Here is a 23,640-nt window from a genome sequence, read left to right on the forward strand (position 1 = left end):
CTTGGAAAATATGGCAATAGAGTTAAATCTTTATGGGCAAGATAAAGATCAATGCAAATGAAAGATAAAGAATAATAAAGCAATTATACTGCAAGCAGAATGTAAAAAGTAGTTTCTCTAATTTCAGTAAGGAGCTGTTATTTGAGTGCTATGAGGTTTTAGCCACTTTTTTTTTTATGTGTTAGTCTAAATCCTAAAATGTAGCTAGTTTTTTTCTTTGCTCCTTTACAGATATTCTATTTCTCTCTTTTTGAGCAAAATCTCAAGGCAAACATTCCCACCAAGCAGTGGACAAAGCAGGAAAAAAAAAGTGCAGAATGGGTGGTGGTGCTCTTTTCAGTTACTCTGAACTGTAAGAATTCTGGGGTTATTCTTAAAGCCTGACAACATATGGTTCAACTTTTCTTGGAACACTCATCCAGATTTAAAAGAAACAGCCACAACGTGTATTTCAATCCCTATCTCAATTCTTAACATTTAGCACTTGATACACACTGTTTTCAGTTAAAACTGATGATGAGATCCAACATGAGAGAAAATGACCGTGGCTTAAACAGTTACCACACATCAGCTTATCTACAGAACTAGTAACCTTCAAATCTGAAGGAACTGGGACAGTTGCAGTTCAGTTCAGCCTGTAACAAAAGAATCCAGCCAAATTCTTTCACATTTGCCACACCACAATAATTCCACAGACGTTCACCAAGGCTTTGCTTATTTGAGGTTATTTACTGTGTAGTGTTTAACCCCAAGTTGTAGCATAACTAGCCAACAGACTTAAGAGTCTCATAGTAAATGCAAAGTTATCTGAGGTGGTTTGTGCAGAAGAAGTACAAAGAATTAAAAAATACGTGCCTGCTACTACTGCAAATGTGGAAAATAAAGAAAAAATGTGAAAATGTTTAATAACCTATAGCAACATAGTAAAGGGTGTCCTGAGAGGGCTCTGAGCCTACAGACCATACTCCCCCTCCAAAGCATGATTTGCTGTCCTGGCTGTAGCTATGCCCTAAAGCAGAGTCCTTCCTGCCCCTCCACCATGCATCTGGCAGACCTGTGCTGGTGTAAGACATTCAGTAACCCATGGGGCACTGCTGGCAGATGAAGGTCTCTCCAAAAACAAGTGATGGAAGAAGCAACTTTCCCAATGTGAAAGGTCAGCTTGGTCCCAGCCTTCCTATGTGCTTACCCACTCCTTTTAACAACTTTGAGGGGACCCTTTAGTAATCAGGTGTCCACACACTAAACACTACCATCAGGAGAAGGACTTAAGAATTCACTAAGTACAATCTAGGAGGAAGGTGCAGACAATCAACACAGAGTCCCCAAACTCATAGTTAAGAAAAACACTTATTTTTTCCTAAAAAACTGTGCTACATCTCTTCAGGCCCATACAACGTGAACTACTGTCTACTTTTTTCCCTAGGGCTTGTTTACTGCTAGCAGGCCTGGCTTATGATTTTTCTACCATGCCTTTTGGATCCTTTCTTTGCCTCCTCTGTCTCAAACATAAGCTTTGTGTCTGTATTTTCAATGCTTTCAATAGCCTACTTCCTCCTTATCTATTTTCTGTCATTATACAAAGATTAATGCCAATTTGATTAGGTTTCTGTAGTTCACCTGCTGCTTTTTCAAACAGCTTTGTGCTTTCTTCCATGCTGTCCCTCTTGCTGGAAGTTTCTTTCAACAGCCACAAAACCTGATTAATTTTCTTCAGCAAATCCCACCTTATGTCTTCTTCACCATGAAGTACACATAGAAAGAAGAGTTGGAGTGATGGTGTGTTGCAAACTGTGCCTTCCTCGCTGATCAATACAGTCTCATTGTTTCCCTCATCTGCCCATAGCCATCTGCTGTCTTTTGTCTTATACTTTGGAGTTCTTCAGGCAGGAATTATCTTTTTGCCCTATATTCCTATACAATATAACATTATAATCACAGTTCAGGATTAAGGCTGCTAGATAACACGATGATACAAACAAATTATACCAACGGAAAATTTGCCCCAAGTTCTCTGCAGGTTTTTTTGGGAGGGTTTTTTTTTTGGTGTTTTTTTTTGTTTGTTTGTTTGTTTTGGTTTTTTTGTTTGTTTTGTTTTGTTTTGTTTTAAATCTAAGAAATATGAGGTGGTTCAGGAAAAACATCACCGATTCCACTGTTTTTTCAATGCCTCTGAAAAAGGTTTAGAATAGCAGTAGGTGAGAATATTAATTCAAGTGTTTTAATATAGGGCTGGATCGGGCTCGGCAGGTCTGACAGCCTGTCTCCATTGTAACTCCTCCTAAAGGCAGGAAAAGGATTCTCACGGGAAATGAATCAGCCCTGCGGAGCCCACGAGGCAGCGTGCAAGAGGAGTTGTGCTACTGCCTGGCAAGATTGGCGGCTCAGATATAGGACCACATAGTGACATTTTTATCATAATCCCTAATAGAAATACGCTATATCTTCCTGTTTATTTTTATTTTAGGGTGAATTTCGCAAAAGTTAAAGGGCTGCAACACTAAACGGGGTCGTAATAAGAGAAAATCCAAGATTATTTCCACAGAGATCATGATTCAGGGAGACTGCTGTGAACTACAAATGCAAAATGATAAATATTACAAAGCGTGTATTTATGTGCAAGAGGCCTAAATTTCAGTTTCTGCTGAGAATCCTCATTCCAGGGGCTCCTTGGTGCCTACATGCTCGCTTACGAGACTGTGATATGCGAGGGGGATTATTTTATCTTGCACTGAACAGGGAAGGTGTCAGAATTTGCCCGACGTTTCAGAGCCCAGCTCCAGCAGGCACTACCTGACTCAGCTCACAAACTGGAGCCACAGCATCAAATTTCCCAACCCACTTAATTTGAAAGCCTGCCAAGATAGGTGAAAGACCTTATAAATATGTAAAGCAGGAAGTTCAAATTACACAGTGATGTAAATTCCCAGTGATTGATGCCCTTTTAAAAACAATAAAAATCCTCGAGAAACTACAGTGTTGGTGAATGTGCTTCCCTCCCGATGTTGTCTGGCGGTGCCGTGCGGAGTTTGGCTGATGTATTGTACTTTTCGTGCGGATTTTATTTTGGATTTCTACCACTTCCTGGAGGCCAGGGGGAGGCACAGTGGGAGGAACCAAAAAACTCGGTGCCACAGCCATTTTGTTTGTGGGCAGCATGGTAGAATTCTGTCAGTCAGTATAAGGAGGGGTTTTTAAAACAGTATTTATGGAAAAACTATTCCTGCCGTAACGGATGTATCTGTTGAATTTAGTGTTAATTTAGTCCTTTCATAAGGTAGGTATTTATAATTGTAAGTAAATCGAGTATTTGTTGGGATTCAAGGCTGCCCACTTTCCAGGAATCATGGATTTTGTTTCAGGCATGACTGGCTCTTTCGGATGCTGCGAGGCTGCCGGAGCCCGGCGGGGCGGGGGTGCGGGGGTGCCGCGGGGGGAGGCCGAGGGATGCGCCGGGCGGCACAAACTTGCTGCGGGCTTCGGAGTGGGGGCGGGGGCGGGGGGAGGGACGGAGGGAAAACGGCGAAGTCTCGGAATTATTTTGTCCAACTGTCTTTCTTTATTAATTCTCAAGGGGCAGCTGCTCTCTCCGAGGGGAGGATGAGGCGTGGGGTTGCGCGGGGCGAGCCGTAGTTTTGCAGTGTCACCGAAAACCAGCGCTAGACTTTGGTCCTGTGTGCTCCAGAGGCGGGTGTAAAATGGCACACTGCATTTTTCCAGGCGGCGGCGGCGGGGGGAGCGGGGGGCGGGCGGGGGCGCCGCTGCCCGCGTAGCCCATCGAGCCAACGCCAGCCCCGGCAAAGTTGTGACCCCGGCGGCACCGGGTCCCCCGCCCCGGCTGCGGCCGCCCGCCGGCATCGCCCGCCGACCCTCGGGAAGCCGCCTCCTTCCTCGCCCGGCGATCCTGGCGGGGTGACGGGGAGGGGGAGGAAAGAAGAGAGGGAGGAGGGAAGAAAAAAAAAAAAAAAAGGAAAGAAAAGAAAAGTCTCACTTTCTGCATTTGCGAAATATTTTAAGGATGTTCGGGAAGCCCTTTGCAGCATGGAGGTGGCTGGTTGTAGGAAAGCGAGTATGCAGTCCATATTGTTACAGCCCTTTTGCAAGGGCTGCCTTCTTCGAAGGTAAGTTTGTGGTTTTAACCAAAAATATTCTTTTCTGCGGGTTTTTGGTGTGTATTAGTGCTGTGGAGGATTTTCGTTGTGTTGATGAACAAAACGTAGTCTTGTATTTTTCATAGCTTTGATCTCATGTGAATCCCACCCAACGGTGTCTCCTTAATAGCGACAATTACTGAAGTCAGTTTTGTTTCCTCTTTAAAATTTTATACACGCAAAGATTAAAAACAATTTAACTTCAGTTTAGGGGTATAAGAACTCAAATATTTTCCAGATGGACTTGGTTTTTTTTTTTTTTTTCGTTCTGGCTTTTTGTTGGGGCGGGGGGGCAAGGGGAATTCTTTACCGAGTAATAAACGGATCCAGGAGCAAATATGTGACTGTATATATAAATATAATGCAGCTCTCGTGTATAAAGAAGCATATTGTGTTGCTACTGTATGGTCTGGTGGTAGCTAAAAGAGTTTACAATGCCATTTGTGATGGCTCTTGATGGATTACTTTGGTCTAAAGTAAGGGGGAAAACTGCCCTTGGTATGGTGAAGGTGGAGATGGACATAAGAGGGTTTATATTAAGTTATGTCTCTTACTAAACAGTGACCTTTTTATTAACAAATTCCACCTCTTGTGATAATTAGCTTAAAGCATTAGTTATATAAAGGTTCTTATTTCCCCACACTTCACTTAGATGTCTTGGTGTTGGGTTGTTTGTTCTTTTTTTTTGGGGGGGGGGCGGGGGGAGGGAGGGGGTTGAGTGGTTTGTTTGGTCTTTTCCTCCCAAGAAGGTACATTTGGGAGACATTTTGTAAATTTTGGCATTTTTCTAGGCGCTTTCTTTTTTTTTTCCTTTTTTTTTTTTTTTTTCACCCGGTGAGAGATCTTTTTTGTTTTGCGTTGCTCTGTGCTGGTGGCGCTGTGGGGCTCCGAAACAATTCGTGTCCCTGGCTCTAAAGGGGGAGGGGGCCGGAGGGAGAAAGGTGGGGCACGGGTTGATCTATTGTATCTTTTCCTTTTCTCTGTATCAAAAGTAACCGCAAATTAGTTAGAATGACGATGAAATTGTATCTCTAGAAAATTGTAGCGTCGCATGAACTATGGCCCGGCAGAGGCATGACCTCACCCTTTCGCTGGTTTGTGTAATGAAGCAGATCCTTAATTTTTTTTTCAGACCTGTGCCTAGGGTCCAGTTTTCCTCAGTGATGAGATTTTCGGCCCCACCCCCAAAATGATTTTACAGTGGCTGCAGATGAAAGATTTTAAAATTGTTTTTTGCAGCCAATATGGAAGGCTTTGGCACACACTTATTGTGCAACTAGTCCATTGTTTGCTTGTTGTGAAGTTAAATGTTCCATCCACGGCTGGTTGTCAAGCCCTAAGGTCCCCCTCGCTCTCGTGCTTGCATATGCAATTCTTCTGATGAGGTCTGTAGGAGTTTGGGTTGGGTATGAAGGTGGGGTTGAAAAGAAGAGAAAACCTTATGTAGTCCTTCAGATTGTAAGAGGATTCACCTGAGGTGGGTGGGTTCTTTCCTGTTGCTAAGTAGAGCATGCATTTTACCTGTCTTTATACATAGATACATGTTAATGTGTGTTGTTCTCTTTTGTTACAACCTACAGATCACCTCGGTTCTAAGTGCAAAAGGATTAGAAGGCTTTCTGCTAACATCCATATTAGGTGTAAGAAAACAGAAGTGATTAATATTCTAAGATGGGTGGGAAGACATAGTCAAGCCCATGATCAGAGCATATATTGGAAACTCAACAGGTTCAGGAACAAATTTGACATTAAATTTAACACATTTTTAAGGAATCTATGTGCCTGTTATTTTGGAGTGATAAAAGCTGATAATTTTAGAGGCCTTTGCATCTATTTTACATTTCAATGTCTTCAGCATTTTCAAAGAATAAATTTGACAAATACTAGGCAGTTTGAAACAGTCTCTAAAAACTTCTTGTGAATGTTTAAATCTTCAATAATGCATTTAGATATCGGTTCAAAGAATTTGCTCATTAAGTTAATTAGTTTTATGGAAACAGATATAAAACTTCAGTAGATCTCCGTAATGGTCTCTTATTCATTATCCTTTTTTAAAAGAAGGTAAATTTTGCTTCAGTCTTAGGTAAAATACATCTTGCAACCTCCTACCCGTACCAAATGTATATCCAAGAGAGCAGCCAGCTTTTATCATCTCTGCTCTGTCAGACAAGATCTTTTATGGATTCTTGGCTGGAGCAGAGACCTGGTGGCCTATGACAGTGCAGGATGACCATTACTTCTTTGGTGTCCTGGTACAACTCTTAGACTTGAGGAAAAATAGCAAGACATAAACCCTCTTAGAAAGTGTGGATTTTGGCCATTCTCCATTTCCATTTCTGAGACCTGATCACTAGGACATAATGTTGGCATTTTGGGCACAGTTTATGCCAACAGAAGTAGTGCCAGTTGTTGAGTTCATTACAATATTTATCAATCTTAGAGAATCACTGGGTTCTTAAATTCTGATGCAACTTTTCTTTTTTGACATCATTTAGACCAATACTCAGTGTGCTCATCCATGGACAACAGTACTGAACAAATGATAAACTGAGGTGCTTACTGAAGGTATTTTAATGCTCTTATCATCCTGCACCATGAAAGTTATGATTTCTTGTGGCTGCACCCTGTGCATGCAGGCCATGAACTGATTGTTGTGATCTTGCTGCTCAGTCACTTCGAGCTCAATGAAGTCAGCAAGAACATGAAATCTGAATGGAAACTTGCTTCACACTTTCTCCCCTCTCTCCCATTCAACTGAGGCTACTCTTTAACTTTGGTTGTGGTTTTGCAACTTTGAAGCTGTATCTGATGAAAGTGTCTGGTTTTACTCCCATCAAATCGTAAGGTGAGAAGAGTAAAGTGCTGATCTGTAATACGGTGATTCTCACACTTATCTCCTCCTTTCTTTTTGAGCCATTGTGTTGCCAATAAGGAGTAAGAAGTGTTTAAGATTGTGCATCCTCTCAAAGCTAGCAACTAATTTGCCTCCTGCATCTTCTGCAGAAATGCCTGGAAGAGTAATTTCTGTGGGGTAGTTCAATCTTTATTGTGTTCTCTCCACATGCTCCTTCTGAAATACCAGTATGTGGAATTCCAGGACCTCAAGCGGCATAAGAACTTCTTTTTGTTTGTTTTTAAATTTTATTTTGGCAGGTTTCTTAATTTTCTCCCTTATATATACCTCCATTTCTAAGATGCCAAAACTAATGTATTTTTCTCCTAGTACAGTTTCCCTTTTACCTATAAAGTCTATATAGAGTCCAGACACCCTTGAAAGATATTTGGGTCTTGTGGCTTAAAACTATTTGAAGTATGGGATCGTACTATAAACCAATCTTTTTCAAGAGCTTAATTCAAACTGAGTGACCAAAATGTTCTTTGTGCCTTGGTGAGATTCCTCTTACTAATATTACTAATATTATGTACTCAAGTAAGAGTCATAGTAAAAATGGCTGTCTAAAATGGTGAATAGTAGTTAATGCAAGATGTGTAGATCCCAGGCAGATATAACCAGCTTCCAAAGTTAACCAAAACACTGTGCAAACAGTTCCTCAGAAGTGGGTTGGTGGTGTAGAAGAATGTTGTTTGGGGCTCAGCTCAAACAAAAGCCATACCCCCCTGCTTCATTGACTCATGTGTTGTGCTCCCCAGTTTCCTGTGCTGATAACACATCTTGGTGCCTGGGACTCCTCTCTGTTATCTTTTGAGGGCTCTAAAGTGTTCATTGTGTCTTTGATCCAGCAAGGTTTCAAAAGTGGGGGAGCTATCTCTACGCTGGACATCTTGTGACATAATCTTGTTTCTCACCTTTCTAATTTCATAACTTTGCTAGCTGTACTTCTCCACATCATACTTGTCAGCATCAACTTGTTGCAATGAATAATTAGTTTAAAAATTGCTTCTAGGATCACCTGTTTCCCAGTGGTGAACAAAGGACAATATATTACATGCCCGCTTCAGACTCATCTTCTACAAAGTTGGGTCTCTCCACATCTCTTCCAGACTGGTATTTGCATGACCTTTCAGTGTTACGAAATTATCTGCTCTAAATCCTATATGCCAGAGGAACTGCTGTAGCTAGCACATCCTTCCACCTTTTAGCATTCTTCATATTTTTCCTCTCTTAGCAAATAGCACAAGAAGTTAATTCATGTTGCAGTGAAGAGACAATCCTAGATTTTAAATTCTTTAGTAAATATACAGGGTGAGAGAATGTCAGAGGTTTGAAATATAACTCCTGTGTTGCTGTTGTGAGCAACAAAATATGCCTTGGATAGATGTGACCACACACCAGTGGCTTCAGGTCCTGTGGGCTTCTTTAAACCCTTTACTAAGTCACATCTCCAGTTAATTGTGTTACCACTGGACTATCTAGGAGAAAGATAATACCAATAATATAAACTTCCTTAATAGGAAGGTTTGTTCATCAGTTCTCTATGAATAGTAGCTAGAGCCTGAAATTGGTGGTCAGAAGGCATTGCAGTGCTTAAAAAGTTGGTACATTTGCTAAAAATTATTCTCTCTGCTTATGTCCCAATATAAACAACAGAGAGATGGGAATTGCCAAATAATATGTGAGTCCTAGACTTCACTACTTGAGCAGCAAGTTGGGATGCTGTTCTGGAGCTCCTGGATGGTAAATGGAAAGTTCCTCAGAGCCAACCAACACCATACAACAGAAAGCAGTAGTTACAGGTGCAGTGGCTATTGCTTTGAGCACCAGTAAAAATAGCAAGAGCTCTAAATGTAGTCCATGGGAATTCCAGCTTGGAGCAAATGACTGAAAATGGGGGATGCTGACTTGCCATCTTATGTTGTTGAGCAGAACCTGGAGCACTATTGCTAGGTAATGGGAAAAGGATGAGTTAGATTTTACAATGCACTGAGCACTGGGATTTCCAGAGGAAGAGAGAAAAGGTGGGGTTCAATCTCATCCCACTCCCAGGACTGCCTCATGGATTTTAGCCAATAATGTTTAAATGTAAAATGTAGGAATTCCAGGGAACACTGAGCACATTTGTTCTTCCCAGAGCAGTCTTCCTTTTATCAGGTTTCTTTTTGGTTTTGACTTGGGTTAGAGACCTGGGAAATGGGCCTGAAAGGTGGTGTTAAATCCAGGTATTTCTCAGGATTTACAGTAAGTTGGGCTTCTGAGTGACTCAGAATCCCTGTATTGTATACATTCATGTAGAACTTCTTTCTTTCACTTGCCTTTAGACAAGTATTGTTAAATCTGTAATCCTCAGTGGAAAGAAAGAGATCAAGTAAATCATAGCTTCAAAAAATGACAAAAGGACTCCAACAACAGCAAAAACAACAAGCAAATAAACACAACCAAATTTTGGATGTCTGATGTGATAAGAACTGTATCTTAAATTTAACTGAGTATCTTGATCAGGTCTCCATCTGCCTCCTGTTCAGTTATGAATGCCCTCACTTAATCAGAGATATCCCATGCCCCTGAGTTTGCTAATACTGACCTATGCATGATTTAGGTAATGAAAAGTTAGCTCTTAATCCTTACTCTCCTTCAGAGCCTTGAGAAAATGACTAAATGGAGGTAAGACCTTTGGCCTCACAGGGATGTGCATCTGGAATATTCATTAATACAAATAAGAGTGAGCTTTCCATGTTTGTTCAAACAGACTTAAAAATCAAGTGACTCAGATCTGAGGATTTCAAGGCATCCCTTTCTATTTATCAAAGAGTCTTGGTGCTGCCATAACCTGATCACTAAAAGGATAACTTCTTGAAAGGGTCCTTTCACCTGACAGTTTTTCATCTGTAACACCAGGGGTAGATAGGGCATGTTTTCTGGCTGGATTTATTCAAAAGATTTTTTTTTTCCTCAAGAAAATTTAAAATTCAATTTAAAAGGTTATAATTCAGAGCAGCTGTGTTATTTCTGATGGTCTTAAAGGTATCCACACAAGGCAGAACATCTTGATGTCTTTAGCCAAAGTGCTTGTGTATTCACAATTCAAGAAAACTGCTGCAATCAGCATCTTTTAAAGAGAAACCATGCTGGATAACAGAGGGGGGGAAAACATACATCTGATAACTCTGCATAGAAACTTTCTGTTTAGCCCATATCCATCTATAAGCACATAATGAATGAAGATTCCATAAGAAAGTATTCTGCTTTCTTTTGTCATCTCTGAAACAATTTCCAAGTTAAAAATTGGATATTATGGGAATCTGTGGGATTTGGAAGGTCTAGTCAATCAGACCTCCAGATGAACTACTTTAATGTGAGAAACTGTTTTCCTTCCCATCTTTCATATTCTCCCTTGATATTTATTTTAATTAGGTTGTGTTCCTCTAAGCTAACACCTTTCTTGAGTTGCTTATAAGTCAAAAGCTCAGCAGACTTGGCACGTGTGACCAGTGGCAGGCTGGTGCACATTAATGTGCTGGTGCACATTAACCCCAGTGTTAATGACAGGGCTCTGTCGTGTTCTCTTGGTCAGAGGAGCAGAATGTCAGAACAGCCAAAAACTGACACACTGTACAATAAAGAATGGGAACTGAGTGTCTTTGTCAGAAATGGATGAGGGGGTGCAAGTCTTACCTGCTTGTAACCTGAATGACTTGAGAAAACCACCTTCCATTTGGCTCTGCTTCTCAGATTGCCCTAACAGCAGATTTGGGGATTTCGCAGGGGAGCTGAGAAGAAAATTCCAGGGATATCGCAGCACCTCTGGTTTCCATTATCCCACCTACATTAGTGACAGAGAAAATAGGATCATGTGATTTCTCTATTTTTCTTCTCACGGCAACTTCTTGTTTCATCTAGACCAAAACACTTCCCTCTCAACATCTGCCCACCCCCCACAAGTTCTCTAAATGTTGAAAAACCTCAGAAATTACATTTTCTTCAGGTTAACCCTATCAGAATTTTACATTTTAAGCATCTGCTATCATTATATAGGTAAGGATATCTCAAAACAGTCTCATCTGATCAGTTTTCTATTCAGAACTAGCCTCCTCTGCTGGATATTTACAGTCAAACTTAATTCATTAGGCCTTTTTTTCCCACTAATGCAGCATTATTAATTTATGCTTTCTTAACTTTATATATAAACATTGGGTTATAAATATGATCATTATTATTTGTATCCCAGAAGACAAGCAATAGTTTTATAACATTCACTCATGCTTAATTTAGTATAAGTCAAACTGCAGTGTGTAAAAAATCCACTTCTAAAATGGAAAGAATATTTGTGTTCTTGCAAGCTGGCAAGAACTAATAACTAGCTTTGGAAATCCAAAAGCTGAGTTATTTGTATTTTTTTCATTCCTTTGGAGAAATGTATTTATGTTAAATAAAGATGGTATAGCCTGTATAAGGTACTTAATAACATATTTGTATTAATTTCATGTGGAACTCAAGAGTTCACTTACATTGTAGGTATGTAGGTACATCTCACTAACATTAAAATAAAAAAAAATCTAAACATATATGTTAGGAAATGCCTCTTCATTCCAAGATGTAAATATACTTTCCTGCACCAAAAGATTTCTGAAGGCAAGCTAATTCCTATCTCGGTATAAGCCACTGTTTTCCTCAATTGTGTGAGGGAAGCAGATAACCTACTTTCATTCTGATTCAGGAACTGTAAATTAAAGCATTTGTCTTTGTTATATAAAGTTATATACTTATAGATAAAGTTATATTGTAACTCCACATTAACTTAACTCCATGTTATTTAACATCAGCAATGTAATTTTGAAGTTTGAAAATACTTGATCATACTTACCGGAATCCCTGAAGCACTTGAAATGATTTTTCTTAACTTGACTTTCAAGGCAGGATTTCTATCTTGGAAGTGTAAGGTAAAAATCTAAAAAGTTAGAGCATGTGATAGTAAGACATTCAGCTCTTACTATTGAACTGAATTTGTATTTTATTTGCATTTACATAGAGCCAGGCAACTACCAGGGTAGAAGTAAAGTTTCTGAAGTCATGCAAAGGCACAGAGCCTGTCCCCAGTTTACCCCTTTATCCCAGGTTGGGCTGTGAGCACTGGCACTTGAGGTTTATGTAGTGGTGCCAGGTGTGCGTATTGGTTTTTTTTGTTTGTTTGTTTTAGCTCAGTAGTCAATTGAAGGATTTGGGACAGTGTGCAGACACGTGTACAGCTATAATTTCTCTACTTCTGTTTGCCTTTTTTTAGCCTTCCACCTTATGCTATGCAGAATATCAAAGTAAGACATCCTTAGCTCTTTGATTGAAGAACTAGCAATTGTGTTGGCAGGAGAAGGCAGGGCTTTTATGCTTGGTTGGTTGTTGTTTGTTTTGGTTTTTTTAAATGTGCTTGTGGTTTTGCTTGCTTTTTTGTTTGTTTGCTTGGGTTTTTTGTTGTTTGTGTTAGGGTTTTTTTGCAAGCAAAGCATAAGGGCTTTGCCCTTCTGCTGGCTGTTCTACTAGAAATAATACAGGATCATGTGATTAAATTTACTTGACTCAGAGATTATTCATGTGTTATAATCTGATGTTTGCAGAAGTCCATGCCTAAGTCAGAAGAGGTAACCAAACCACCCTGCTCAAATTGTGTTTACCTAATGAATTGTGATTTTAGTATTATTATTATTATTCTGTATGTTAGAATATAAAATGTTTTGGATAAAGACTTTTAAAAAAAACAAAAACCCAGAGCATAAAATGAAGCATTTTTGGACTTTGTTTTGTTCCCTTTTATCTTACTACTTAATACTAAACAATTAATTTGTGAAATTACTTGCTAGTAAAGATGACTAAATCAAGAATTCAAGGTGTGTCTAGCAAAGTATTTTAGAGGGGATATGTGTAAAAAAATGAAAACATGAAGGAGAAAATCATAAGTCACTTTTAACCCTTACAATTCCTAGGACACCTGTTCTGAATCCATTAAAACTTAAGCAGGGAAAGATGTATTTCAAGACAGAAGAGTCTCAGCATAATTTGTGTCTTTTTACCACCACTGTCTCTAAGAGAATAACTGCTTCCACTGTGATGTGTTTTCCCTAGACACATAAAAACTTGAGTCTCCAAAACAAGTTATATAAAGTGATTCTCTTCTGACAGTACTAAAAAAACTCTATCAAATCCTTTGTGTTTTCAGATAGAGCCCATTTTACCATTTTCTTGCTTATCTGTCCAGGTGATGTTAGGACAATGGTGAGTCTGTAAAATAATAATCCTAAATAATTAATTAAGTCATTAACCTTTAGTCATTAATTCCTTTTGAAGTCTTCTTAGTCCTCCTATGGACAACTGTCTCCACCACCTCTAAGAGTTTAGCTGTTACTGGAAAACTAGAAATCTGGCAATAGCTTTTGCTGCTCCTCTCTTAGCTTTGTCTCTTCTCAGTAAGAGAATTGCTGCCAGTAGCTTTTCCTTCTCTTTTGGATATGCCTCCATGGCATATCTGTTTGAGGATGAGCTTTGTTTTTGTGAGGATGCTGGAGTATTATTACTCAACTTTGGAGTATTTAAAAAAAAGGGCATTAAAAAAAAAACAGGTCAACAAAATTGCTGCATAAATAAATGAAGAGTTATTAGAAGTAGGGTGTAAGGTAGTAACAGAGTGAAAAAAAAATTGCAAATATTTATGGATACAAAAATCAGTGTATATACAAAATGCAAACAAACCCTAATTAAAAAAAAACCAAAATATTTTTAAAAGATTTTTCTTTTTTTCAAATTGAACAACGGTCTCCTAGAATTTTATATCTTTAAAATTCAAAATGCTTGAGGCCAAAAGGCAACAAAAGTGACATGGTTTAACTTATATGCATGTTATGTGTAGTACTTTTGTGATGATTACTGCTAAAATGGGAGGCAATATTAACTCCATGTGCCAAAGGCTACAATTCATGCTTAAATAAATGACTGAAGTCCTTCTTGAACTCAGAGGTTTTAAGCCATAAAACTAACTAAGTACCAAAATGTATAAAAACTTGTCCAACAGTACACAGGACTTGCAAACCAAAATAGAAGTTATGTTTTTGGGCTCCACAAACCTGAGTTAGATGAGAGCACAAGGGACCCCTACCCCCCTGTCTGGAGGTGGATGGATCAAGGGGTATCTTTGCCCATAATGCTCAGTCTGAATTTAGTACTTTTGAATGTATTTTGAAAGGGTTATATTTACCAGCTGCATAGCTGATACACAAAGTGCTTTCATTTCAGTTAACCTTGTCCTTTTAATTGTGATCATAAAAAGATAAAGCCTTAAAGAAATGCCCCAAATTATTTCAGCCATTTAAAAAGCAATAATGATAGCAATTCTAAATGTCTTTTCATTATATTTCAGTCCCTTTATCCTACAGTTCAGTTTTTAAAATAGACACATAGCACTTAGGTTCAAAAAATTAATTTATACTTACTGATCTTTTACTGAGAGCTTGCAGAGAGTATCTTGGTCACTATACAAAACATACCAATTCTGCATTAGCTACTGTCATAGTGCAGCACTGATGGCTACAGATGTAAATTGTGCATTTTGATATAAGCTACAAAATTGAAAAAAACCCTAAAATATACCTGCATTTTCTTACTGAAAGGAAGAGAAAATGGAAATATCAGTCTGGTTATGTTCCATACTTTTTCCTGTGAGCAGACATCAGGGCTGATGTCACACTGTTTTCAGTTATCACACTTTCCATCATACTAGCAAATTAATTTTGAGGGCTAATCATCTTCTGCTACAAAATACTTTAACACAATCTCTTTTATTGGCAAAACATTAAAAGCTGATGAATCCAAGTGTTTCATGCCAAAACTTTTTCTTAATGCACTGTCCTCTTTGTCTCCAAACGTTATTGTCCTTTCTGCTTGTTCTGCACTTTTCTCAAGCCTGTGGCAGGGTTAGAAATGCAAAGGTCAATTAAGGATAAGTTTGAATTTGATTATTCTTCCTTTATAGTTCAGGATATTTTCAGTACTTTGGTTTTCATTATGTTCATTATGTATTGTTTTCCTTTCATCAGTATAAGTGGAGAGTTATACTTAATGGCTTTTTTTTTTTTTTTTTTTTTGCTTAGCTGCCAGGTATTTAATTTTCATTTAATTTTTAAAGTCAAAGCTAATCTATGATGGCATATTGTGATTTTTTTTGTTCTTTTTTCTCAGCACCTTATCTGTCTGCTAATTGGATAAACTAAATTATTTAGTATTTGTGGAAAAGGGTGTAGATGCTTTATGGGCAATTTATTTTAGGATTATATTTTTTGAACTAGTGTGTGTTTTAAGCTTTAGAAATAGAGTAAAAGGCAATGTGCATGGTTAAACATTTGATTCTGATGTAACTACTGAAATAAAAATGAATACAATGATACTTAGTTCATGCCACTCTCCTGAAAAAAAAATTAAAAAACAACAAACAAGGCTCTCTTAAAAAAAAATAGTCTCATTCTCCCTAGCAGCTGTCTTCCACTGCATCACCCATTTGCAGTACAGGTAGAATTTAGCATCCCAGAGAAGTTATGAAGCCAAATGAGTTGCAGTTTAATCAGCTTGGGAAACATAGCAGGTTTTGGTTTCCCAAACAGTCATGCAAATAGTTGGCTTGAAAATTCTGTCAACAACTGCATCTAGCAATATTTCATCTAGTGCCTAGTAGTGGCTTAAGGTTGAGGTGAGTGGTGTTATTATTAAGGTGGTGCGATTTTAAAAATGGTTTTTGCTTCTTTTATAGAGATTTCTAAAATTGCTAAGCAAAATAAGATTTTTCTATTTTTGGTTTTCTGGGTTTTTTTTTGCTCTACCTATGCCGTATTTCTGAAAGTTGTTTCCCAAGAGTAGTATGTGATAAAGAGCAAAGTTTTGTCCACCGATTCCCGTGTGACCGTAAAAACTACAGTATTTTGCATTAGAAGTGGAGGGACGCTGAAATTCAGTCAACACATAACTATCTAGCATTTTAAATGAAACTAAGCATAACTTTGATAAGATAGCTTTGACTACAGAGCTAGAATTACCTGTAACCTGGTGCGAGAGCATACACGGGCACGTAGAGCTCCTCAGCTGGGCGGCTGCAGCCCTGGCCTGGCCGGAGCGGAGTTTGACGCTCCTGCGGCCGCGCTGGGATGCCCTGGGGCGGCTTGTGCAGAGAGCACCGAGACGGGGCTAACTCGGCATTTCCGATCCCTTGCTTAGAGCCGAACAGTGCATCACTTTAATCGACTCATTGAGATGTAAACGAGCTTCCCTAATCAGACACGCTCAAGTGGGTTCTACCCATTGCCTGGGGTGAGCTCGCTTGAGCCGGGTCACTGATAACAACTTAAGTCCACGCAAGGCTTAAACCAGTTCACGTGTCTGCACTTTGCTGCCGGACTAAGTTTCTGAAAACCTCAGAGAAAAGGGGTGGAAATGCCGTTGTGGAGGTGCCCGGTTCTTATGGTTCTTCACCGTTTTCGGGCAGGTGCCCGCGCTTCCCCTTTATTTAGCACGGACGCGAACCCGGTTCGGCGGCGCGGAGAGAGAGGGACAGCGCCCGGCGGCGGGGCCGCGGCCGGGGCCTGAGGCGAGGGGCGCTCCCGGGGCGGCCCCGCCGTCGGACCCCCCCCACTCGCGGGGCGACGCTCCGGCCGCGGCCGGGGGCACCGCAGCCCTCCCGGGTCGGGGTGAATTCAGAACCCGGCACCCCTGTCCCGCTTCCGGCCCCCGAGAGGCTGGAAAGGTCGGGGCCGGCACCTCCCCGCCTCTCTCGGCCAGGTTTCCCAGAGCTGTCATGGTCAGGCGCGGCTCCAGGGGAGGTTCCCCCCGGGCTGAGGGGCTGGGGGCTGCCCCAACTTCCTCACCCCGGCAGGAGCGGAGCGCGGATCCGCGGCACAGCTCGGCGGCCGGAGGGCGGAGCGGTGCCGCACACGTTGATTAAAACTCCCTTTGCTCCCGACTGCGCCCCTGATCCCTGTGCCCCGATCTGGCTCCGGCGGCTCCGAGCCTTCCCGCGCTCCCGATCCCGCTCGGGCCGCTCGCAGCGTCCCGCGCTCCCGAGCCCGCGCCGCCGTGCCCGCGCCGCGCGCGCTCCCCCCGGGCGGCGCCGTGCCCGCGCCCTGCGCGATGCAGTGTGGGAATGGCTGTGGCGCTGGGGTTGGCTGAAAGAGGCGGCCAGTCGAGGTTTAATGTCCGCCATGTTGGCCGTGGCGTATTGAGCGGAACCGGAGCGGCGGAGGAGCGGAGCCAGCGCCCAGCCCAGCCGCGCCAGCGGGCGCCGCCGGGCCCCGTGTCGGAGTGCGCCCCGCCCCGCCGGGGGAGCCCCGGTCCCTCCATGAGATCGCTCGGCGGGGTCCGGCTCTCAGCTCGGAGCGCGCTTGCTGTCGCCCCCCCCTTCCCAGCCGGAGCCGCCATCGCCGCCTAACATGAGCAAACTGTCGTTCCGGGCCCGGGCGCTGGACGCGTCCAAGCCGCTGCCCGTCTTCCGCTGCGAGGACCTGCCTGACTTGGCCGAATATGCCTCCATTAACCGGGCCGTGCCGCAGATGCCCACGGGCATGGAGAAGGAAGAGGAGTCGGTACGTGAGACCCCCCCCCCCCCCTCGGCCGGGTCCCACCATCCCCCCCGCACCCGGGCCCCCACCTTCGCCTCTGCGCAAGCACAAAATGGCCGCCATCTTCTCCCCACTCTCCCCGCCCGCCGGGAGGGGGGGGACACCCGGGGCGGGAAAGCGCCGAGCCCGGCCATCCTTCACCGCGCCCTCCCCAGGAGCTCCCTCACGGCCCCTTCGCCCCCCGCTCGTGCCCCGCGGCCGCCGGCGGCCCCTCCGCCGGGCCCCGAAAGGCACAAAGGGGGTCACGTGACACAGCGGGGCGGCCGCCATTTTGTGTCTCGGTCCTTGGGCCGGGCCTGGTGCGGCAGCCGCGAGGAGCAGACGGGGCCCGGCGGCGGCGCCATGTGCGCGCTCCCCCGCCGGGGGGCGCTGCCGAGCCGGACGGCGCCGCGGGGGGCGCGCGGCGGCGGGAGCGCGCGCGGGCCCGGCCGCCCTCAGGGGAGCGGGGCCCGGTGGGGCCCCGGTGGTGCCTTTTCCTTTTGCCTTGAAATAGGAAGTGGAAGGATTTATATTTAGGTTTATCTAAGAGCCCTGTAAGTGCCATCAGACAGGCGCGGTGTAGGTGAAGTTGTGACGGTCCCCACGAAAGTCAGTTCTGAAGCACTGCTCAGAGTAAGGAAATCCGTGTTGGAGGCTAAAAGTCTATCACTTCCTGCTCGGTTTTGCTGTCTCAGTGGAGGATGAAACTTTAAACCATTTTGAACTTCAGGGTCATTTAATCATTCACTCAGCACTTTCCAAGATAGGTCAGACAATAAGTAGCTGCTTTTGCTGAAGGTAAAACACTTGGTAACTGTTATTGTTGAAGACTCTGCTCTGAAGTGCGTTATTTGCAGTGTTGTAAATCTTTAATTATTTCCGTAGTATAATCAGTTCTCCCCATCTGTGCATTGGGCACAGCAAATAGGGAAGTACTGCAGAAATACAGTTATGTAAGCAGGTTTTGAAATTTGGTGCTAAGAACAAAGGTGACACTAGCTCGGTTGGTCAGAGCAGCGTGCGGGTAGTGCCAAGGCTGTGGGATCCATCCCCATATGGACCATTCACTGAAGAGTTGGACTCGATGATCCTTGTGGGGCCCTTCCAACTGAGAATATTCAGTGATTCTGTTAGAGTTTCATAGGCCTGAGTTTTTCTATTTGTCAGACTTCTTTGTCCTTTGAAGGTGACAGGCTGTAAAGTTTTTAGTTCCTAGTTCTAGATGTAGCAAACTTGGAGTTACATTTGTTTTAAGAGAGGTATCATCTTTAAATGGAGTTTCCTCTTTGTGGCACTATTGCTCTTAGTTAATGGCCTCAGTGAATTTTTATGAAATGTCTTCAGGCAGAAAGATTTCTAGAGAGTAATGCCCTTTGCATGTTGTTGTCCATAGAGTAACCATTCTCTAAGGCTTTTTTTAACATAACTCCTTACCATTTTAACATAATTTGGTATTTCCAAGTCTTCTGCAAGCCATAAGTTGCTTTACACATGTGCTAAAATGTATATTGTGAAGTGTAGCGGTCTTGCAGGATTTTATTATTTTTCTAACTGGTAGGTTGGGTTTTATCGAGTTGTTTTGGTGGTGTTTATTTTTGTGAAGGTGCTTAAAACATTAGCATGGTATTGATTGAGGAGTATTTAAGTGGTAGGTAGCAGTGCTTAGGATGCTTGTGTTTCCTTTGGGTGCAGTAGATATATTCTGAATTGATACCTGTAGATTCTGAATATGAGAGAAAGCACCTTTTATTTCCTCATGTACCAGAATATTAAATTTTGCTGTATGCTGTGACACTTGCTGAGTTTATCTCTCAGTTCAGGAGAGTGAGACTGCATGCATGCATTTATTTGTAGAAATGTCAGGTTGCTGTCTTTCTCTTTTACTGTTTGCCTGGCAGTTACAAGTTTTCAGGCTAGAAAATTACATGGCCTGTCTGTATCATCTCCCTAAACCCAGACATATATATCCTACCTAAGTAGTCATGGGTAAGGAAAAAATTTTAAACATTAATTATAAGACTTGTTTTTGTGGTTAATGTGATGCTTTTGTTTCCTAAATTTAGCTTTGAGGGTTAGCTCTGGGAGTAGGTAGACACTTCCCACAGCTGGAGTTTGCTTCTGCATTTGTTTTGAATGTGTGTGTACACACACAAACACACACCCCCAAAAGAAATTTGTTTGCCATCAGTAAGCACAAGTGTCCTTCTGAATCTTTTTTGGACCTTCATACATAAAATAGTCGCTATTAAACTCTTGTTCCTTATTGTTTCTGCAGAGTTACTCTAAATTTCCTTCCTTCCTTCTTGCCCTAAAAAGCTTTCTCTTCAGTTTATATTAGTGTTGACAACAGAGTTCTATGACTTAAGTTGGGGAAAACCTCATAGGTTCAATACCCTCCTGTATTCTGTTTCCCAAACTTCAGGCCATGCAGGATTTTGGTAAGTTGATAGTTTGTGCTATGTAGCTGAAGACTTGAATTGGAGGATTTTTTCCCTAATGCTCACAGAAATGATAGATGTTTTATTACAAACAGATGGCCAAGTGTCCATAAGATTTTGGAGGAGAGGGTGTCTTCAACTAGTATGGATTAGCATTTATAACTTTTTATAAATAGAATTCTATCATTGGTTTGAGTTTTGCATAAATGTAATTTTAAATGAACAGATATTTGGAGCTAAGAGTTCTCCTCTTGACTAAATAACTTTCCCTAGGGAAAAATGCAATCAAAGAGATTTAATATTCAGGCATCGAGTCACAAGATATTTAAATGACTAATTACTGTTTTGATGCTTATTTTGCTTCCCTTTCATCTTATCTTTCTCCCATCATGTTCCTACAAAGAAGTAAATAGCAAAAATAGTGCATCTTCCTTATTACAACTGGAAACTGCAGTTCAGAAGTGATATTCTCTAAGTCTTCTGAAGGAAAAACAACCTTGCTGAGTCTCTGGGAGCTGTAAAATATGCAGTTGATCCAGGGATATATAAAAAGTAACCCTTTTAAAGGAAGTGACAGCTAAGGGCCTTGAGTGGTGTTAATTCTGTAGAGTCTGCCTTGCCTGGCCATGGCTTGGCTTCAGTCAGTGGTTTTGTTAGGAGGTAAAGGACCAGTAAAAAACCTCTTTGACATGCAGACAGTGGTACTGGAGGTTACCAACTCATCCTGTGTTCTGACAGTTGGTTTAGCTGCCAGGTTTCTGAGGTAAACACATTGTGGCTGTTGCAAAGTCTGTTGCTGCATCTAAGAAATTAAAAAGTATCATGTACATCTAAAAAAAACCCTTCAAAATGTAATGAATCTTCTTATGTAACAATAAACATCCCTTATGTTATTTCAAAATGCTGGTTTTGAGCAAAACAGATCCTTGATGCTGTAATTTTGAGAACCAGACAACAGACCACTGTTAGTAATACAGTACAGCAGATTTGGCTATTAAGACTTGATTACTATGAATAAACAAGTAGGTGGAGTAGATTTGTTCATCATTTAAAAAGGACTTTTAAAAAGGTGTTGCTTTGTGTATCCTGTGGTTTACTATTTCTGAGGAGAGTGTTATTTTTTTTTTTTACTAGAAATTCAGATTCTAGACAGAAAGGAGGCAGCTGGGAAAGCAGAGCAGAAGTAACTTTAGTTAAGCAGGATAAAAAGTGGGAAAAAATGACAGACTGAAGCTTTTTGAACATGTTCAGTGACATTTCAGAGAGAAAGCATGTATAGCTCTGCAGGCAGCCTAGATTTGGTGGCTTCCGACCAAACCAAGGGAAACTACACTTGTTTTCCTTGCATTTTTTGAAAGGAAAGTACAAAGAACACACTCTACATACCTAGCCTCTATATTCTCTTAAAAAATTGAAGTTTGGGGGCTGAGGGGGGATGGATTGTTGTGACTTTGTGGATAATTTATAAAATAAATCCTTATGGAAAATGATTATGATTATAGTTGGGTTTTTGGTTTTTTCAAGGGAGTTTTAAAAAGGAACCAAGCCATGTGTTTGAAGGACATCATGTCAGCATTATAAGGTATTTTAAAATGTTGGGAAGTTAAAATTTCTTAGTTGAAGCAGTGCCCTAGCAAAGATTAGCATGAGCAGGGATACATTTAATTAAGTCCCTTAGATCTGAGAAATTAATTACCTAATAATTTGTCTGTGTTGGTGACATTTCCAGAGTTAATAACAGCCCTAGGGTTGTGAGAATTATCATGGGTTTGTGGAAGGCGGTTGTTTGACTTTTTCCTTGAGTGAGTTTGTTGTCCTCATGTAAATTCTGATAGTACTTTGGTCTGCTAAGGTTTTGGATATTAGTTTTGATTTTTGTCTTTTGTGTGTTCAAGTTTGTATAGGTTAAATGCACTTTCTCCCTCATGTAAAGTTTTTAAAATGCCAGTGTCTCTGACATCTGGTGTTGAGGCAGGAGAGAGAGAGAGTGCTGTTTCTTTATTGAATTATTCCTAACTCCCTCTTCTGACTGGCATCCTGGTCTGGTGATGAGTCCCTGTCCTCACCTAGCTCTGGAGTAGCTGCTTGCTTGCCCTGCTAGATTTCTGACAGTGGTGCACTACATGGAGTTGTTCTCTTGTGGATTACAGTTTAAATTTAAAGCTTGATTTCTAATTTTAGTTAGTGTTGCTAGTTTCAGATAGAAGAATTAAGCACCCAGAGTCCAAAATTAAAATCTGTACAGCTGTTCATTCAGTTCTTACTGTTTTCCTTTGTGTATGTGTCATGGTGTGACAGCTTGCACAGCGGGTGGAATTCAGTCTGTGTGTGTAATTATCATTTCTGGATACTGTCATACTCTGTTACCTGGTGTGTCAGCAAACTGTTGAAATAGTTTAAACTGTGCTTTTGATCTCTTTAAATCCACAGTCATATTATCTTTCCTGCCCTGGTTTTGGGGATGTGTAAGAAAAGCTTATTTGTTAAAATTTCATTATTAGATGTAATTTTCCCCCTTCTTCCCCCTTCAGCATGACCTGTCAGTATTTGCTAAATGCTATAGAAGACCCAGTGAAGATAAGCTAATATTCATTCAAATGCTTCAGAAGACTTCAAACATATTCTCTAATAGGATGTATCTTAATTTAACAAAGAACTACATGGTAAATTTTCATTTACCCAGTTTGGATAGGCTCGAGGATCACATCCTTTCCATGGAATTGCCTTGGGCACTGCTAGCATAGATCTCTGCCAAGCCATATCTAGACAGACAAATGTCTTTCTCCTCCCAAATCCATACTGCAGGCATTGGGAGGCTACCATATCCAGGGTCTCTTGCTGCTGAAACAGCTGGTTTTGGCTTATCAAGGGAAAAAGTTGGTAAGGAATGTACAAAAAGGCATCCATATGTTACCATCTAAGCCCTAATGAATTCAAAATGTGTGAAGTAAGCATGTAGCTGAGTGTAGTGAGTCAGTGTATGAACAGTGTTAACTTACATATGGAAATTTCACTAAAGGGTTCTCCAGTCTTTTTTATTAAGAAACTGCATTCTGTGAGTGCTTCCACAGAAGTGTGTGTAATTGTGTGTGTGTGCTGCCTTAAGTGTTCTTAAAATAACCACTGCCTTACTGACACAGGATTCATGGATATTGAGTATTTTAGAATCTTGTTGGGGGCATCAGAATTACATGAATGTAAAATCATAGCAGGTACTGTAACTGAATCAATAGTTTCCAGTCTGGGCTTGGTTTTTTGGTTTTTTTTTCCTTTGATGTGTGTTAGGAAACTATAAAGTTTTTTGCTTACTAACAGAAGAGAATCTGTGCCCTCCTCTCCAGCTGTAGAAGTCCTGAAATTTTAAGCAGAACAGCTGAACTCCTTTAGTGGTCTCTTTTTAGAAAAGGACAACTGAAACATGAAAGGATTTTCAAGTAAATGGGGAGAGTAGAGACACCTCTTTTTGCATAGTCTTGGATTCATGAGTCCCATGAACTGGAAGAGTACTGGTTTTTTGTTTGTATTGTGTTCCC

The 23,640-nt window shown here is 41.3% G+C and overlaps 1 protein-coding gene and 1 long non-coding RNA gene across 6 annotated transcripts in view; one reads left to right on the forward strand and one right to left on the reverse strand.

Moving 5' to 3' along the window:
- The first annotated feature begins 3,167 nt into the window (after window positions 1-3,167).
- The window catches only part of EPC1 (enhancer of polycomb homolog 1), a 64,893-nt gene continuing 44,420 nt past the window's right edge, over window positions 3,168-23,640 (forward strand). For 2 of the 4 annotated variants that reach the window (XM_036401507.2, XM_036401517.2), the window contains exon 1: window positions 17,228-17,654. In XM_036401507.2, the coding sequence (XP_036257400.1) occupies window positions 17,502-17,654 (153 nt within the window). In that variant the 5' untranslated portion in view covers window positions 17,228-17,501. Of the gene's footprint in view, window positions 3,278-3,787; window positions 4,122-17,227; window positions 17,655-23,640 lie in introns of those variants that run through there. The other 2 variants (XM_036401527.2, XM_036401535.2) reach the window with 2 other exon arrangements.
- LOC118698342 (uncharacterized) lies at window positions 3,537-17,014 on the reverse strand. 2 transcript variants are annotated; one of them, XR_004981874.2, is made up of 4 exons: window positions 16,116-17,014; window positions 11,912-11,995; window positions 10,723-10,870; window positions 3,537-3,904 (listed from the first exon to the last, which is right to left on the reverse strand). It is a non-coding gene; the product is annotated as an uncharacterized LOC118698342 (long non-coding RNA). The 2 variants fall into 2 exon arrangements; XR_004981873.1 differs by lacking the exon at window positions 16,116-17,014 and having other exon boundaries at window positions 11,912-13,618.

Source organism: Molothrus ater, chromosome 1 (genome assembly GCF_012460135.2).
Source record: "Molothrus ater isolate BHLD 08-10-18 breed brown headed cowbird chromosome 1, BPBGC_Mater_1.1, whole genome shotgun sequence".
NCBI classification, from domain to species: Eukaryota; Metazoa; Chordata; class Aves; order Passeriformes; family Icteridae; genus Molothrus; species Molothrus ater.